We start from the raw sequence: 18,702 nt of genomic DNA, 5'->3' as shown, positions 1-18,702 counted from the left end.
TCTTCAGTGTCACATGATCCTTCAGAAATCATTCTCACACGCTGATTTGCTGCTCAAGAAACATTTCTTATTATCATCAATGTTGAAAAAAGTTTTTATCCAGGATTCTTTGATTAGAAAGTTAAAAAGAACAGCATTTATTTGAAATAAAAATATTTTTTACTGTCACATTTGATCTATTATATGCATCCTTGCTGAATAAAAGTATTTTCTTTAAATAAAAAACGTGACGTGTTTTTTTCCCCTGTCATCACAGAGCGCTGCTGCAGCACCGAGTCCAGTCCTGGGCAACATGCCCCCCGGTGACGGGATGCCAGGTGGCCCCATGCCCCCCGGATTCTTTCAGGTGGGTCACTCCTCCTCAGCCCTTCTCCATAAACCATCCGTAACCATCTAACTAGCAGCCCTCAGGTGCACAGACATGTGCCGGCGGTTCACAGAGGAACCATTATGCCACGGTCTCTGGTCATCTGCCAAGCCCAGTGTCTGCAGGGAACCGGTCTGATTGCGACCATTAGCCGCTAATGGCAAGGCAGGGTTATGTTCATTCTCCACTCTGAGAGCAGACTCGCTGTTGCCCTGCTGAGTAGCCCTGCTAAATGTGTTGCAGCGGAGTTAACGCTTTATCACTCGGGAGTTTTCAGAGAGGGTGACTCGACAAAATATCTTAATGAGTTCTTGGAAAAGATTTATGGATGATATGATGTTTATTATGACCGTATGGAAGGAAGCATTTGGAGAACTCTTTCTCAGAGCAGATGGAGTCATGACCCTTCGAGGGCTTTAAGGGAACGGATTCTCAGAGACTGAGAATGCAGAACATAGAACTGGTTTGTGCAAGTCTTGAAACATGCATCAGTGGGTGTACAGGAAAACTTGAGAAACAGTTAAGTGCCTTTTGAGGATGTTTTGACTACCCTTAAACCCCATTGCCCTCTAGTGGTGACATTGGTGACATTTTTACACTATAAAATATATTCTTTATCATTATTCTTTTTCTTTTTTTCTGTAAAAAATAACATAACATAACATATTACGACTTGAATTTTGTCTGCAAGAAAAAAAAAACTGTCTTTGATGAACAGAAAATTCAAAAGAACAGCATTTATTTGTAATAGAAATCTTTTGTGACATTATAAATGTCTATAGGGAAGTACTTCCCATTCATTGTGCTGTTGATGTCAAAAGCTGTGCATCCATTTGTGTCATTTATTAATTGATTAATACCATGAATCATTTTTATAATATTCATCAATTAATAAATATATTTGATTTTAATCACATTTATGTTCAATAATCAGTTTGGTGCCACTTGATTATTGTGGGGTCGCCTCTTGCTTTCCAGTATAATTGGGTCTTAAAGCAAAACTGATATCAGCTCCACATCAGACTAGTTCTGAGCTTTACCCTCGGCTCTGTTCTCTGGATCTGCTGCACCTGTCGCTTTCACCTGTCCTGTCCTGTCTTTGACTTTGCTCTGTCTTTCTCTTGGCATTTCGTTGCTGGTACTATGGCAACCTCCACTTGCTCCCCCCACCCGCCCTCTCTGCAGGGACCACCTGGTTCCCAAGCCTCCCCTCACGCTCAGCTACCTCCAAACTCTAACATGATGGGGGCGCACGGACAGGTAACAACACACACGTTCTCTCTGCTGATATCGGTTAGGCACGCGTTCCCCCCCTTCTCCCTGTCAGCTTTTGTATATGTCACATTGCTAAAACTGTATGTCACTGTTTCTCCAGCCTTTTATGTCTCCTCGCTATGCTGGAGGACCTCGGCCGCCCATCAGAATGGGTAACCCGGTAAGTCGCGTTAAAAATGTTTCAAACAACCGAGTTTATTTACTCTGACTTATTTTAGCACCTGACTGTCTCTGTTTCTTTAGCCTCCCGGTGGGCAGCCTTTGCCTCCAAACATGATGGACCCTACACGACCAACAGGTAAGAGACTAATGAGATCAGTGTTTGTTGATGGGCAACTTCTCTGCAAGTGCAAATTCAGCATTGTCATTTCATTGATTTTTGATTGTGAAGTGCATGTCTGTTAAATTTTGAATTTTTAATGAGGTTATTATTTGCTCAGGCCATCCAAACTTGGCAACCATGCAGAGAATGAACGTTCCTCGAGGAATGGGCCCAATGGGACCGGGACTACAGGTCTGATCTTATGCTGTCATTCACAAAAACCTGAATATCGTTGCCCTAGACCCCATCAATGAGTTGCTCACCACTAGGACTAGGTGATATAGTTAAAACAACTATATCTCAATATTTTTTACCTCACCATTTAATATATATATATAAAGAGAGAAGAAATTAATACTTTTATTCAATCAGTAAAGAATAAATTACATTTTATAATATATTCAGATAGATAACAGCTCTTTTCAATTGTAATAATATATCACAATATTACGGTTTGTACTGTATTTTGATCAAATAAATACAGCCTAGATGAACATAATAGACTATACTAATGTTCAAAAGTTTAGTGTCTGTAAGTTTCTTTTAAATGTTTTTGAAAAGAGTCAAATACAGGAAAAATTTTGTAAAAATTAAGGCATGATTTCTATTTCCTATGTGTGTAAAGGTTTAAATATAGTTATAATATTTTCAAGGAATGATGCAAGTGCATTGTTGAATCAGAGTTTTGAATCGATTCATTGAAATCGACACTTTCCTACCAACTCTAACAGCATTTTTTTCTACTTAAATTTAGGTTGCACTTTATTTTACAATATTCGTACTTGCAGTGTACTTGCCTAAGAAAGTACTGGTTAATATAAGGCAACTATATGGGTTAAGGTTAGGTTTAGGGGTAGGTTCAGGGTTAGTACCTAGTTATTACCCTGTTATTGTAATTGCTACAATAAGTACATAGTCTGTACATGGGGACTGTAAAATAAAGTGCTACCAAAATTTCAATTCAGCAAAATCATTTGTGAAAATATTGCGAATATTCGATATATATCACCCAACCCTACTCGTACACCAATTATTTGAATGCATTTCTTGTGTTCTGAACTTGAGTCAGTCCTCGTTCAGCGTTTGTACGGCATCCACACGTACGGCATCTTTACTACAGCATTAATCTTCTTTCATATCAGCCGTAATCCTTGTTATGTTCAGCCTGTTTTCCTCTAAACTAACCGTGTCCTTGTTCTCTCCTCTCTCGTGGTGTCCTCTCGGGTGCTGGGCATCGTAGTCTGATCCTTGGTTATCATTACAGAACTATGGCGGAGGAATGAGGCCTCCAAACTCCATGGGCCCTGGAATGCCAGGCGTGAACATGTAAGGACTTTCCCAGTCTATCGCATTTGTGGGATTTCATGTGTATGTCTCTGTGTCGGACTGGTCAGGATGCTCAAACAAACAGAAAAGTGTCTCTGGGTGCAATCAAAACATTAAAGGAGGGATTAACATAAAGATTACTTTGGTTATGTTGTCTCTGCATATTAAACTAGGAATGGAGGAAGTATTTAACCCTGTAAAGCCTGACCTGTCTGGAAAATCTTTTTTTTTTTTTTTAATGGAACATTTTATTGAAACTTTAGTCAAAATATTTCAAAAATGAAATCTAAAAAAAAAAGGTTTGCATATTAGTTTTTTGTTGAGGATCATATTCGATATACACCATTGAATTTAATAAAAAAAATTATGGTAAGTGGTTGCACACAATTGATTTTAGCTACATTTAAACAAATGCATTAAGTTGAACTTAATCAATTTTAGTTCAACTTAATGCATTTGTTTAAATGTAGCTAAAATCAATTGTGTGCAACCACTTACCATAAAAAAAAATTGCTTAAATTCAAAGAATCATTTTTTTCAGTATGATTTAGTGAGAATATGGATCTCATATTCAAAGAGGAACAGAAAACACCTACATTTTATCTAGAGGGCCAAACTGAGCAAAAAATGAATTACTTGTAAATCAGTGAGATCCATATAGCAGACTGCTTGCATAAAACATCAGTGTCACTCTATAGCTCCCAATAATGTCTTAGTAAGATGATATTTAAATGCTTAGTTTTATAATCAAAGCTCTGTAGTATTTATTGTGGGGGCAAAACATATAATGCAATGCAATAGTGATGGTTGAGAAATTTTACAAAAAAGCATTCCTCAAAAACCTGATGTATCATATTTGATACTCACATTTTAATGTGATTTTTCAAAAAAAAAAAAAAAACATTTATGGATAATCATGGAAAACTAAGTTGCTTCAGTCCAGTAAGTAATTTTTATTAACAATCTTACATTTACCTTATAAAAATCAGTAAAGATTTTACATCAAAAAGACACATGAACCTGCAGCTGGACATTTTTAAACTAAAAGGCCTTTTACTTGCTAAAAGGTATAAAATATCAATCAGATGACATATGATCATTTGGAGGCCTTCGAAATTTTCTATGATGATACAGTTGGCTTTATATGGTTAACATTTTAAAAAAACGCACACTTCCAATTTAAAGCTTTACAATGTTTTTACAGTTCTTTACTAAATATTTAACAGTGAACTTCAGAGACAAATCCTATGATTTTGAAGTGTCACTTTATTACATAAATATCTTTATATAAAGACACTTGAACTCTAGTGGCACAGATCTGCAAAGATCATCAGTGAAATTATTTTCTGTAGTTTTATTTCAACTTGTACACTTGAGACTTATTTGATGTTCTTATCACCGTTACAAAATATAAACGGCTGTGTTTCTCTGTACAGGGGAGCAGGAGCAGGCAGACTGTGGCCTAATCCTAATAATGGAAACACGGTAAGATACTTCAGCTCATATTATAATATAGAGAATGAATTAGTGATGATATCTGGCAAACCTGGCTGACAAATAAACTTTTGGCTTCACAGATCCCATATTCCTCATCATCCCCAGGAACATACGTGGTAACTGAGCGTTTCTTTTTCCTTCTTTTATGATATTGTCTGTCATGAAGGCTTCAGTTTCTGCTGTCCTGCTTTCACAGGGTCCTCCAGGAGGAGCAGGAGGCGGTGGATGTCCTCCAGGAACACCCATCATGCCAAGTCCAGCAGGTAATGGCTTATCTCATTCACATCTCGGTCTACTGCCAACATCACTGGCCCTTTAAGACCCATTGCTGCCTGGTCACGTGACGTGAGAACAGTTTCATGGTGACTTCCCCCTCTGTGTTGACAGACTCCACTAACTCGGGTGAAAACCTCTACACGTTGATAAACTCAGTCCCACCAGGAGGAAACCGATCTAGTGTGAGTTACTCCACTGCTCCTGATGTTCCTGTGTGCTGCATGGATTGTGTGTTTGATCTCCCTGTAAATGCTCTCTCGTCTGTGTTTGTAGTTTCCTATGGGTCCAGGGTCAGACGGCCCAATGGGAGGACTGGAGCCGCATCACATGAACGGCTCATTAGGTAAAACACGATTCACCATGGCAACTACATCAATTTTTCAAAACATTGCTTGTTTTTGTTGCCCTCCCAATTAGATCAGTGAACATTGTGTGATCTAAAGATCTGCAAATTATTCATTTTTACTTTTCTCACAGGTTCGGGTGACATAGATGGACTCCCTAAGGTATTATTCAACCTATTATTTAGACCTATTATTTCTGTCGAAATGATCTGAAAACTAGCACAGCATGTCTGTTCGTGTTAGAATATGTCTGAGACTGAACTTTAATGAGGGCTTTGGCATAGGTTGATCTTACAGTTTCAAAACTTCCAATGCAAGTACTGTATTGTAATGGATTTTTAAACTAAACATGAACATAGTTAAAGTTATTTTAGTTTTAACAAATTTTTTCACTTTAAATAAAAGTGCTTATTAAGTCTTTTAATAGTAAAAAAAAAAAATCAACTTTGTTATTATTATATATATTAATATTATGGTTTTTTTTTTTTTTATGGAAAACGTGGAAATATCAGGTCATTTTAAATTAGTAATTTCTAGGCTTGAAAAAATCTGGGAATATTATAAAATATTAAGTCTTGGGAATTTCTGTGTAGAATATATTCACTAATGAGTTTTCTTTATTTAAAAAATAAATTAATATTTTATTCAGCAAGGATGCATTAAATTGATTAAAAGTGACAGTAAAGACATAATGATGTTTCCACAAAAATATCAAGCAGCACAACTGCTATACTTAATAATAATAATAAGAAATGTTTCTTGAGCAGCAAATCATCATATTAGAATGATTTCTGAAGGATCATGTGACACTGAAGACTAGAGTAATGATGCTGAAAATTCAGATTTGACATTTTAAAATATATTAAAATATTTTAAATTGTAATAATATTTTTATGGAAGCTTGTTTCCGCCACAGAATAAAACATTTTAAGAGATAATTGCGACTTTTTATCTCACAATTGCGAGTTTACATCTCGCAATTCTGACTTTATTTCTCAGAATTTTGAGATATAAAGTCAGAATTGCGTGAAATAGTCGCAATTGAGTGTTATAAAGTCAGAATTGCGAGATATAAAGTCAGAATTGCGTGAAATAAAGTCGCAATTGCGTGTTATAAAGTCAGAATTGTGAGATATAAAGTCAGAATTGTGAGATATAAAGTCAGAATTGCGTGAAATAAAGTAGCAATTGCGTCTTATAAAGTCAGAATTCTGACTTTTTTTCTCGCAATTGCGACTTTATATCATGCAATTCTGACTTTATAATACGCAATTGGGAGATATAAAGTCAGAATTGCATGATATAAAGTCGCAATTGCGTGTTATAAAGTCAGAATTGTGAGATAAACTATTCTGAGGTAAAAAAAAAAAAAAAATTCTTTTTTTTTCCCTTAGAATTGGACTTTATATCTCATAATTGTGAGTTTATATCTCACAATTCTGAGAAAATATGTCAGAATTGCGAGATATAAACTCGCAATTGCGTGTTATAAAGTCAGAATTGCGTGATATAAAGTCGCAATTGCGAGAAAAAAAGTCAGAATTCTGACTTTATAACACGCAATTGTGACTTTATTTCACGTAATTCTGACTTTATATCTCACAATTCTGACTTTATAACACGCAATTGCGACTTTATTTCACGCAATTCTGACTTTGTATCTCGCAATTCTGAGAAATAAAGTCAGAATTGCGAGATGTAAACTCGCAATTGTGAGATAAAAAGTCGCAATTATCATTTAATTTTTTTTTTTTTTGTGGCGGAAACAAGCTTCCATATATTATACACTCTATATATATAAAAAAAAATATATATATATATATATATATATATAATTTTTTTTTTTTTTTTTTTTTTTTTATATATATATTTTTTTTTTTTTAAATGCAGTGTTGGTGACCATGATAGACTTATTTTCAAAACATTTAGAAAATGGAAGTATACTTTTTTCTGCTCATTTCTGACGTGAATGCAATCGCAATGATTAATAAAATACTGGACATTAGTCAAAAGGTGTGGAAATCCTGTATAATGGATTTGTGTAAAGTTTATATAAATTACAGGTTGTTTGTGCTATGTAGTTTGTGCTACTCAAGACTCATCATATAGGCCGCCTACTTAATCTTGGTAATGATGGCTATTACTCATCTATAATTACACATTTAATCCTCAGAAAAAAAACAAAAAACATTCCATCTAAAACATACAGCAGAATGGTTGCCAAGCAAAACAGAACAGTTATACTGATGTAATGAGGTCACACGTGTTTGTTTATAGAGTGTTTTACAACGGCTTTGACCATAATGAAGGATCGGAACAATCCATTTTATAATGACGGATACCACCGACTGACATCTTGGTGTTTTTTCTTTACAATCTCAGAACTCCCCTAATAACCTGAGTGGCATGAGTAACCCGCCAGGAACGCCACGAGACGACAGTGAACTGGGTGGAAGCTTCCTTCACTCGTTCCAAAACGAAAGCGTGAGCGCCAGCACACACGAACACATGACATGATAACGATGAATTTATGGGCTTCTGTCTAAATCAATGGTTCCATCTCTCTTCAGTACTCACCGACAATGACAATGAGTGTGTGAAGGACGAGCTTCAGCTCCAAGACGCCGCATCTAGGCGTCTCAAAGACCAGGGACCAGAGTGAGTCTTAATCTCACACATCTATGAGAACCAAATCCCACCGCAGCTCTGGATGAGGTGCATGCTCCTGATTTCAGTACGGACAGATGAAATCTGCTTCCAGGAAGGACCTGTCTGAGATGGGAGCTCCCTCATTTTAAACCACTTTAATATTTTCGTATCATTTTAACATAGAAGCCCACACAGGACAAGACCGAGGTAAATTTGCTTCTTTTCGTTAGATGGATGTCAAACCGTCGGGACCGTGACAATATTCACACTGTGGATGTAGTGCAGAATGCCATGTGCTTCTTCTACAGCGTCTGTGTAACATTCCATTAGAGTATTTTAGGATCTAGTCTCTGATCTCTTAAAAAGCTTCGCAACAAGTTCATCGCACTGTAATGGCTTCCTTGAAAATGACTTAATCCAGAGGAACGGCATTGGCTACGGCGGATTTGATGATATGCGCCAATGGGAATCGCAAGCAAATCTGCTGTCCTTCCTTTCGTCGCATACTTGGGAATGCTAGCAAAATTAACATTTTGTTTTCTTTGGTTTCATGTCTTCTTGTTTTATAACAGTAGATTTTACTGCAGAAGCCTTTTGTAATGAGCCATAAGACTGGCACGACACCTAACATGAGACATTCATGCCATTTTCCACTTTTTAATGGTAACCTCAGATGACGTGAGATTATTTTTGGATGGCAGTTCAGCCAAACGCAACAACACTTTATCATATAACACTGCATCTTTTCACACTGGCTTAGTTCTCATTGTCCTTGTGCTGTTATATTGTGTTTCTGACCCATTGCTGTTTGCTTTTAGGCACAGTTGAAGACGTGCGGCAAACACCCAAAGGACAGTTATTTAACTATATATCTTTTCAAGTTTTCTCTAGTCTGTCATGATGCTGTATGGCCACTCGTGACCTGTTACACCATGTTGTTTAGCCTTTACGACGTACATTATGTTCTTTGGAAGACGCAGTAAAATGACTTGTGTAATTTTTATGATTAAATTATTTTTCAGTTCATACCACTCTTGTTTCGGTCTCATGTCTTCTGCAAATAAACATACATATATATTATAAGACAAATGTTTCTGTCAGTATTAGATATGAGACATTCAAAGGAACAGTCATGATTAGACTTAATATTCAGAATTATTTATTTCCATTTATGGGATTTTAATGAGATATTGAAGTGTGGTGATAATTTTGGCAGAGGTGCTGTTCTGTTCACGCTGCTCCATGTAGGTAGAGTGCCAGGAACTTCTTGAAAGTGTTAGGCTGATATCCTGACAAACCAGCAGGGACCTACAAATGAAGAGCACGACATGTTCAGTCAGCAAACCAACAATAACGACTGAGGTCACACAAAACAGAAAACTTCACACCACCTTCTTATATTTCACAACTCAATTACTGGAATTCTGATTTGTTGACCACAGCATTCCACGTATTGGTCAGGACTTTCAAAGCAGGTAATGTTTCTTTGTAAACCAAAATAAATGGTGGCTTTCTGCAGTGCACAGCACAACTCGCCGAAGTCAAAACAAATGCATAACTCAATGTTTAACCAAAAATAAGAAACTTGGCATTAACTGAAGTTCACATTTTTGATGGAGAGGCCACATAGTTTCTGACGGATGACTCTTCTGCTCACCAAGGCTGCATTTATTTGATCAAACTACAGTAAAAACAGTAATATTGTGAAATAATATTGCAATTTAAAATAACTGTTTTCTATTTGAATATATTTTAAAATGTAATTTATTCCTATGATGGCAAAGCTGAATTTTCAGCATCATTACTCCAGTCTTCAGTGTCACATGATCCTTCAGAAATCACTCTGATATGCTGATTTACAGCTCAAGAAACATTTCTTATTATTACCAATGTTGAAAACAGTTGTGTTGCTGGTTAATATTTTTGTATAAACCATGACACATTTTTTTTCAGGATTAGTTGATGAATAGAAAGTTCAAAAGAATAGCAGTTATTTGAAATCTTTTGTAACACTGTAAATGTCTTCACTGTCACAATCAGCATCCTTGCTGAATAAAAGTATTAAAGGGCCCCTATTTTAAAGGTTCATAACATTGCTATGGGGATCTACTAAAATAACTTTACAGGATTTAAAGACCTGTTTTCACCTTCTGTCTAAATGGTTTTAGTTTCTTTCCTTCGCCTTAAGAAAAGCACAGTCTGCTCTGATTAGTCAGTCGGCCCTAGTCTGTTGTGATTGGTCTACCACTTAGAGCATGTGTTGGAAATGTGACGCCCCTTATCATAACTGGCAGGTTCCAGAGGCTTCATGAACACTACTGTAACTTTGGCAGTTTTTCTCTACCGTTGGAAGTCCACATAATGCTATTTTGATGGACAAAGTAAATGTATCTGAACGAACTCGACTCTTTACCTTGACGACTTTCTTCTTGATAAAAGGCCAGACCTTGGCAAACCCATAGAGAGGCTGGTCCTCGTCCACCCACACCAGATTCTTCACTCCGCTGTCGGACTGCAGGTCGGTGGTGTTGAGCTGAAACACCACGAACTGGAAGAGACGGCCGTTAGTGGCCACGCTCTGCACCACGATGGGCTTCTCCAGAACTCTGGGCTCTTTCTGCAGGAAGACCAGAGGACATCTGTCTGTAAACTTCCTTTTTTGCTTTGTTATTATTGACAAACTCAAGTCATTTCAATTAATGCAAGGAGTAAAGTACAGTAAACAATCAAGGAATGTCATTGACATGTTTTTCTCTAAATAAGCACAAGGATGGGTGATCTAGAAGTACGTTTATTTATGCACCAATATAACCAAACAGTAACAAACGGCACTATTTATTTCAGTCAATTCATTGAAACAGTTTGAACTTGCAATTAATATTATATAATATTATTACACGGCTCTGTGGAATGATTCTGTTTTTTTTTTTGTGTGTTTTTTTCAGGATTCTTTAATGAAAACGTACAAAAAAACATTATTTCTTTTACCTATTTTTTTTTTTTTTTCAATTTAGTAAAACTGTAAAAGTCTTGCTAACTTTTGGAAAGCTTAATGCATCCTTGCCGAATAATAGTATTTACTTTAAATATATATATTTCTAAATTATTCAATATATAATTCTAATATATATATATATATATTATAAAAAAAAACAGTAGTGTACATCGTAAACACTCAATATATTGTCCAGCCCTAATCAATAGTTCTAATGAATCTTTTAAAGATGTAAGGATCTTACCCCATACAGGGCCTGTGCTCGGGCCAGCGCGTTTCCAAAGGCGAACATTACCATCTTAGCACGGAGCTGCTCAGGGAAGAGCTTTGGGGTGTTTCCCATCTCCATCAGGAAGAGAGTGTGGGCATGAGGGTAAGGATAGCCCTCTCTGAAACCTGGCGAAAGGAAACAAGCAATGAACCGCCAATACTTCTCATTCCCCTAACGTGGACATGATCTCAAACTAGGCATGATTCAAACACAGGAACACTGACTGATTGACAGCTGTAATTAATGAGTTCCAGTTGCTTTGTTTCAGGAACTCGCTGTGAGCGAGCACGAATGAAGCCGGCGGCTGACCTGTGTCGTTCTTCTCCTGGTAGACGTGTGTGCGCTGCAGGTCGATGGTGGGCGCGATGGGGTAGAAGGTCTCCAGAGCCTGATCAGCAGTGCTCTGGATCTGCTCCTCTCCAGCCAACACAGGTACAGGGGTCATGGAGTTCAACAGCAACCCGTTCTGACCTCTGACCTGGAACACGTCCTCTCCTGGAAACAGATGAGTTTTGCAGAGTAAGTAACAGAAGTGCCTCTTCCCCGGTTTTGATCTACATACAGCGTTTTCAATAAAATAAATAAAAAGCAGGGCTTGACATTAACACCCGCCAATCCACCAAGTCACTCCTACTAGCCACTTTGGCAGGTTGAACTTTATATATAATATATATTCATTTTTCAATTGTCTTTTGAAAAGACATCTGAAATAATGAACTAAGTGCAATTTAGTGATACTGTTTTTATATCGATACTGAAATATCTAGAACACTTCAGATACAAATTTTTGGCAGAATAGACACATGATACCAGCTTTCGATACATTGCTTTCTCGCTCTCTCATGATCTCTCAGACAGCGAGTTAACACACACACACCCGCCTCCGCTCACTCACTCGTTTCATTTGCTCCGAATGAACATTGTTTGTGTTACAGGGCTTGGAATTTCGGCGTGGCATAATTTGACTCATTCCCACAGATTTTGTGCTCACACCCAAAATGCGCGCACATAAAACCTCTCAGTACTAAATTGAGGGTTTTTTTCCCACTGCTTATTGCACTTAAACAGTCAAATACACACAAAATGTCAAAATGCCGGTCTTGGCGAGTATTCACGTAAACACAGCAGTTGAGAAAGAAAACACATGTGTAACAGCATAATGGGTCAGTGCGTCAGGTCTTAAAGTGACAGCAGCCTAATACACATGCGGCCAAATTATGAGATAATATAAAAAAATGGCAGTTTTTCCCTATATGGTATCAATGTCAAAATTGTGCCCAGTGAAAATGTAAAAAAAAGTGTTTTTCTGTTTTCAAAAAATATTGTAATTTTTATAAACGAGTAAACGTTGTGTAAAAATGTGTGCATTAAATTCCCACAATTTTGTGTACATCTCATTTGCGATCATTATTTTCTGTATGCCATTTTAAAACCAAATGTTATAGCGTAATTTTTTTTTTAGCAAAGACCTGTTAAAAATCATCAAAAATTACATTAAAGACAATTATCTTAAAATATTTAGATTTCATATAAATTCTGTTTCCATTTCATCAAAGATTTTTACTGTATTTAAACATTTTAAAATCTCATCTTTCCCAAACTTCTGAACGTTAGTCTGTGTAATGTGTATACATCCATATTGGCAATTTAAAAAACAAATACAATATTTGGTCGACTACTTACTGCTAATAGCAGAAGATGTGCATAAATGCACCTAAATGCAAAAATCTAGACACAGACTGAAGAGAATGCGGCCCAATGTACACCCACCTCTCCTCCAGGTCGCTGCCAAACTGTATTTCTCAGCAAGAATCCTCTTGGCCAGCTCAGGACGAGTGACCTGCAGGCCGCCACACAGGTGAAGCAGTCTGTGCAAGAGCGAGGGACTACAGAGGAAAATAAAATACTGTTTACCACATAAAACACCTTCTTTTACCCATCTGATGCTTCATACAGAACAGAACGGGAACATTCCCAATTCACCAAACGTATGTTCCCGAGTGTAATGTCACTTCGTGTCAATGTCAATATGGCCTTTTCGTGCTCGTGCTGTGACGGGTTTTTGTGAGAAGGAAAATGTTAAGGGCCAGCAGTAGTTGGGAGATAAAACAGCCACCAAAGGGCAGACTTTAACCGGGGAGATGAGAGATATCAAAGAGGCTCTTATGAATGGCAGACCTCCCAGGAGCAGTATTAATTAATAAAGGCTTTACAGAGCCGCTGCCTGCTGGGAATGCAGACCGGCCCGTGTTTAATGACCGTCATTAAATTCAACACTCCATCAGAGCGCCGCGGACCGGGCCAAATGCCACCTTCCATATTGAAGCTGTTGAGCCAATTATGAAGTGCTGGGTTAGAGGGGACGGTAGCTGCAGTGTGCGCTTCATTCAGCCGCGGGTCTGTTTATGGTGCAGAGATGAACAGAATGAGCTGCATGTTTATGGTAGCAATGGTACATTTGTGATATATGGCTGACTATCTATATAATGCTATTAAACATGCCCATCTTAAACTAGAACAAGAATATTATATTATTCACAGAAACTGGAATTGTATGTTTTTTGCATTTTAATTGAGATAAAATTATATTCATAATAATATATACACTTACATTATTTTAAATGAAACCCAGCAGGCTCCTATAAAACGAGTGTTTATTCAGTTGCACCATACGCTGTTCCATCTGCCTATAACATACCAGATTTACCCTCACCTAAACACCACAAAAAGGACAACTGTGATTGTTTTTTTTTTTTAGAAGAACAAATCTGGGAGGTTACTTGAATTATTATGCTATTTTTTTTGTCTCCTTCAATATGTTAACATGCATTCAAGTAAAAAAACACACTAATTTTCTCATTATATACATTGTAGCGTCACTTCTCTAAACCCCACTTGTCCGAGAGTCTGCTCTGCTCTGATTGGTCAGATGGCTCAGTCAGTCTGTTGTGATTGGTCTACCACTTATAGCTTGTGACGGAAACCAAATGCCATTTACAACGTCTGAATTTCAGCTGTGGATCTTCCTTCCTCAGCGCTTGTATACACAGTGATATGAACAGTAACGATTATGTCAGTTTTTCTGTATCAATCCCAGCGCGAATCTCATCCTTTTGAAGTGCATGCAGAAATTAAACAAATAAAACCAAAAAAAAATTTTTAAGTGTGGACAACACAAACTAAACTCCAGTCTCAGCTGCATCTACAGTGTTTGAGGGTCAAAGTACACATTGTTCACGGGCAGCCAATGAAGACACATTATGCAAATGTGTTACAAGCCTACGTAGGATCATGCTGGAAGTAAGACTATATTACACAATGCATGAAGGGAAATATCTGAAAAAGCATAATAGGGGCACTTTAAATCAGAGCAACCAGACAATCTTAAAATGAAAGTAATTTTCTGTTTCTACTAGGGTTTGGAATCACAGGGTACCTCATGATACGTCACGATACACCAATCGATGCATGGCTCACAATACCGATAATATCACGATACAGCAATTCTGCGATAATCAATATATTGCTAGACAATCCTATAATAGCTGTGTATAAATGCCCGTGAAAAGGTTAAGTGCAGGTTTTCTCTCTTTATTAAAGTCCAAACTGTTAGAAAACAGCACAAAAAGTAAATTAAATTGAACATTTTAAGTGAATTACACATTTAATGCTTATACTTTTTAAAAGCTTAACATTTTCTTTGTGTGTTAACTGACACATTTACCTGCTTATCAGCTTATTTTATATAAACCTGGTACATTTAAAAATGTACCAACCTCTCTGGGAACATCTCAGTGTTTACCAGCTTTCTTTAAAAAAACCCCTGAGAATAGTGTTGTCAAAGGTACCAACTTGGGTATTTTAAAATTTTAATAATGTGACGATACCAGCATTTCCCCCTAGCATTTTGAGCACTGTTGAACGGATTCTTAAACATCTGATTGGCCATTGTGTCTGTGATTGGCTACAATGATCAACGCTTCAAAAACATGTTGTAAATAGACATCTTTGACGCTCTTCTCCGAGCGCTTACACAGACACACACGGGAGCGTTTGAAAGCAGGCTTTCCGCTGATAGACGCCTGCTTTAAAACTGTCCCGTGTGTATCCGTGTAAGCGCTCGGAGAAGAGCGTCAAAGATGTCTATTTACAACATGTTTGTCCCCATAAATGTTTTAAAAGCTGAAGTGGGTCCAGACTTTGGACTTAAACGTGGCTGGGGCATCTATTATTTTACTCACACTGCTGTCCGCCATCCCATTAAAAACCTCTTTATCTCAGGCTAGTTAACTTATATTCAGGTTTCCGTCATTCATGTGTTGAGCGCTACCTTGAGGAGCCATGAAGTAGCAACACTGGGAGCAGGGAAATCTGTTTAGAGCACCTTATTTTATTCATTCAAATATCGATAGTTGGCGCTAACGTGTCGATTCTCGTGTTGCACGGAGAAGGACAACAATATATTGCCCTATGGATATTATGTCCCACCCCTAGTTTCTATCATTTAATTTTTGTTAACAGTAAACAAAAATAACTGTTAGGTTATTAAGACTTGCTAATTAACATTCTTGCTTGACACATGAGAACAAACCTGATTGGTTCTCACACGCCAAACAAGCATGTTTGAGCTTCCGATTACCATATTGGATGTGCACTGATCAATGTTTATATGTGAACAAATTAAATCTATTCACCATATACAGCATTATATATACTTGGATTAAACTGCCCAAAACATAAGGATTACAATGTCTTACTGAACTTTTTGAAGCTTGAAAATTCTGGTTGGATTTTCAATAGATGTACAGAAATTATGATAGAACATCAAAAATATCTTCTTTTGTGTTTCAACTCACTTTTGTGTGAGTAAATTATGACAATTTTCATTTTTGTGTGAAGCAAGTAAGGGCGGTTTAAATTCTGGAATCATTTAGCAGTAAGAAATTATGTAAAATACACAATATGTTGTTGGGCTTCTCAGCAATAATACAAACTCAACAACTCTACAAAAATGTACTGATAAAAAAGGTCAGTGGAGTAAATGTGTTCTGGTTTAATGAAAAAGCTGCTAGTGTCTTGATAGGCTGTCTAGCCATTTTATGATCAATTGCTAATTAAGGAGTTGCATTTATGACAAGACCATTGTATTAAAGAAGCCTTGTTTCTATACACTATAGAAACGTGATCAGAAATGAGGACAGGGTACCCACCAGAACCTGTCTCTGGGCGGCCGGGGTTCTGTAGTGTCCCACAGCCTGGAGTTTTTAATGGCGTCCTGTACTCTCTCATCTTGATTCTCAATCTGATTGGCTGGATCTTCAGCCAGGGCGAGAATCTGAGCGGGTAAACCTTTAATGATGACTGACTTACTGAGCCAGAGGGCTTGTCGAACACCTACAAACAGATCACAATCATATATTATCCGCTGTTACACACATATCAAACCAAAGTTATACCTACCGTTCAAAAGTTTGGGGTCAGTAAGATTTTTAATGTTTTTAAAAGAAGTATCTTCTGCTCACCACCAAGGCTGCATTTATTTGATTAAAAATACAAACAAAAACAGTAATATTGTGAAATATTATTCCAATTTAAACCAGCTGTTTTCTATGTGAATATACAGTAAAGTGTAATTTATTCCTGTGATCAAAGCTGAATTTTCAGCATCATTACTCCAGTCTTCAGTGTCACATGATCCTTCAGAATGATGCTCAAGAAACATTTATGATTATTATCAATGTTGAAAACAGTTATTTACATTTTTATTTCATGATGCTATGATGAATAGAAAGTTCAAAAGAACAGCATTTATCTGAAATCTAAAGCTTTTGTAACATTAAACTCTACCTTTCAAAAGTTTGGGGTCAGTACGAATTTTTATTTTATTTTTGGGGTAAATAAATAAAATAAATACCGGTAAATACTTTTATTCATCAAGGATGAGTTAAACTGATCAAAAGTTACAGTAAGACATTTATAATGTTAGAAAATATTTTATTTTAAATAAATGCTGTTCTTTTGAACTTTCTATTCATCAAAGATTTTGAAAAAAAAAAATAATACACAACTGTTTTCAACATTGATAATAATAATGAATGTTACTTGAGCATAAAATCATCATATTAGAATGATTTCTGAAGGATCATGTAACACTGAAGACTGGAGTAATGATGCTGAAAATTCAGCTTTGATCACAGTAATAAATTACAGTTTAAAATAGCCTATATTAAAATAGAAAACAGTCATTTTAAATTGTCATAAAATTTAACAATATTACTGTTTTTTTCATTGTTTTTTATCAAATAAATGCAGCCTTGATGAGCAGAAGATACTTCTTTTAAAAACATTAAAAAATCTTACTGACCCCAAACTTTTGAACGGTAGTGTGTATATGTATATATAAATGTGTGTGTCTATACACTGTTATCGTGAGAGAAAAAAATGAAATATCTTAAATTTCCCAATTTTCACCCACAACAATACACAGAAAAAACTATCACTACCTTCCAGCACATTCGTCCTCTGATTAAACATGTAACAGGGTTTGTCTTTATGCAGAGGCATGTCTTCTAGTTTAGGGGACGTATAGTGACTCGGGTCTTTCCATCCACGGTCCCAGGGAGGAAACCTAGGCTTTGCCAGTCCAGGTACAAAGTGCATCCTGTCAGCATAAGTGATCGGCTCCAGCCCGGCTATTTCGTGGACCACCCGAGGTTTTTTCCTCGGAAGAATCTTCCCATATAAACAAGAGCTGGTGGACAAGAAGCGACGTCCATGAGGAATCATGTAGAGGACACTATGACAGTCTTTTGATTTGCAGTTTTTAGTTATTTTAAATGCCGGTGTCCTTATTCGTTGCACTGTTGCGTTAAACATTTTACCAAAAGTATACAACAGATGTCTAAAATGTATATATTAGCCAAAAAACAACTATACAATGATGCTCGTCGCTATGACATTTTCTCGTTGCACTCAGGAGGCGGCCATGATTGTGTGACGTCACGCAGTGAGTGTCTTCTTCTGGAGTCAGTGAATGTCGTGTTGATTACGCGTCATCACTGCCATCTATTGATCAGTGCAGATTTTCAGGTCTGAAGCTGCATCGGACTCAAAGACTGTAAAAAATAGATCGGACTCAAAGGCACTGATCTGTGTTCATAATGTAAATCTATCTAAACCTATTTTCTTGCCATTCCAAAATGACTTGGTGTTGGTGGTGTTTAAATGCAATTTATGTGTAACAAAATATGTGTACAATAAAATGTTTTTGAAAGTCTTCTTGAAAGCTTTTTACATATAATATAATATAATATAATATAATATAATATAATATAATATAATATAATATAATATAATATAATATAATATAAACCGTAATAT

General features: G+C 36.6%; 2 protein-coding genes across 5 annotated transcripts; one reads left to right on the top strand and one right to left on the bottom strand.

Annotated features, from left to right (window-relative positions):
- The first annotated feature begins 238 nt into the window (after positions 1–238).
- On the top strand, positions 239–9,087 carry ssbp3a (single stranded DNA binding protein 3a). Of its 4 annotated transcripts, none has more exons than XR_014627722.1 (14): positions 239–346; positions 1,743–1,802; positions 1,886–1,940; positions 2,083–2,156; positions 3,229–3,290; positions 4,727–4,775; positions 4,868–4,903; positions 4,984–5,050; positions 5,175–5,245; positions 5,337–5,406; positions 5,541–5,569; positions 7,790–7,891; positions 7,978–8,065; positions 8,875–9,087. XR_014627722.1 is itself a non-coding variant. In XM_084412189.1 (13 exons), exons 1-13 carry the CDS (start codon positions 293–295, stop codon positions 8,005–8,007), a joined length of 759 nt encoding a protein of 252 aa, XP_084268315.1. In that variant the 5' UTR covers positions 239–292; the 3' UTR covers positions 8,008–9,087. The 4 variants fall into 4 exon arrangements, 2 of the variants coding, with proteins under 2 accessions (XP_084268315.1, XP_084268314.1); XR_014627723.1 differs by having other exon boundaries at positions 3,205–3,290; XM_084412189.1 differs by having other exon boundaries at positions 7,978–9,087.
- mrpl37 (mitochondrial ribosomal protein L37) lies at positions 9,076–18,334 on the bottom strand. The gene is made up of 7 exons (XM_084412187.1): positions 17,826–18,334; positions 16,533–16,716; positions 13,093–13,208; positions 11,632–11,817; positions 11,296–11,447; positions 10,470–10,673; positions 9,076–9,364 (listed from the first exon to the last, which is right to left on the bottom strand). The coding sequence occupies exons 1-7, from the start codon at positions 18,196–18,198 to the stop codon at positions 9,287–9,289; spliced, it is 1,293 nt and encodes a 430-aa protein (XP_084268313.1). The 5' UTR covers positions 18,199–18,334; the 3' UTR covers positions 9,076–9,286.
- Positions 18,335–18,702: the final 368 nt, after the last annotated feature.

This window comes from Rutilus rutilus (genome assembly GCF_951802725.1).
Source record: "Rutilus rutilus genome assembly, chromosome: 6".
Lineage (NCBI taxonomy): Eukaryota > Metazoa > Chordata > Actinopteri > Cypriniformes > Leuciscidae > Rutilus > Rutilus rutilus.
The sequence above is the reverse complement of the archived record's forward strand: the minus strand, read 5'-3'. Positions and strand labels throughout refer to the sequence as shown.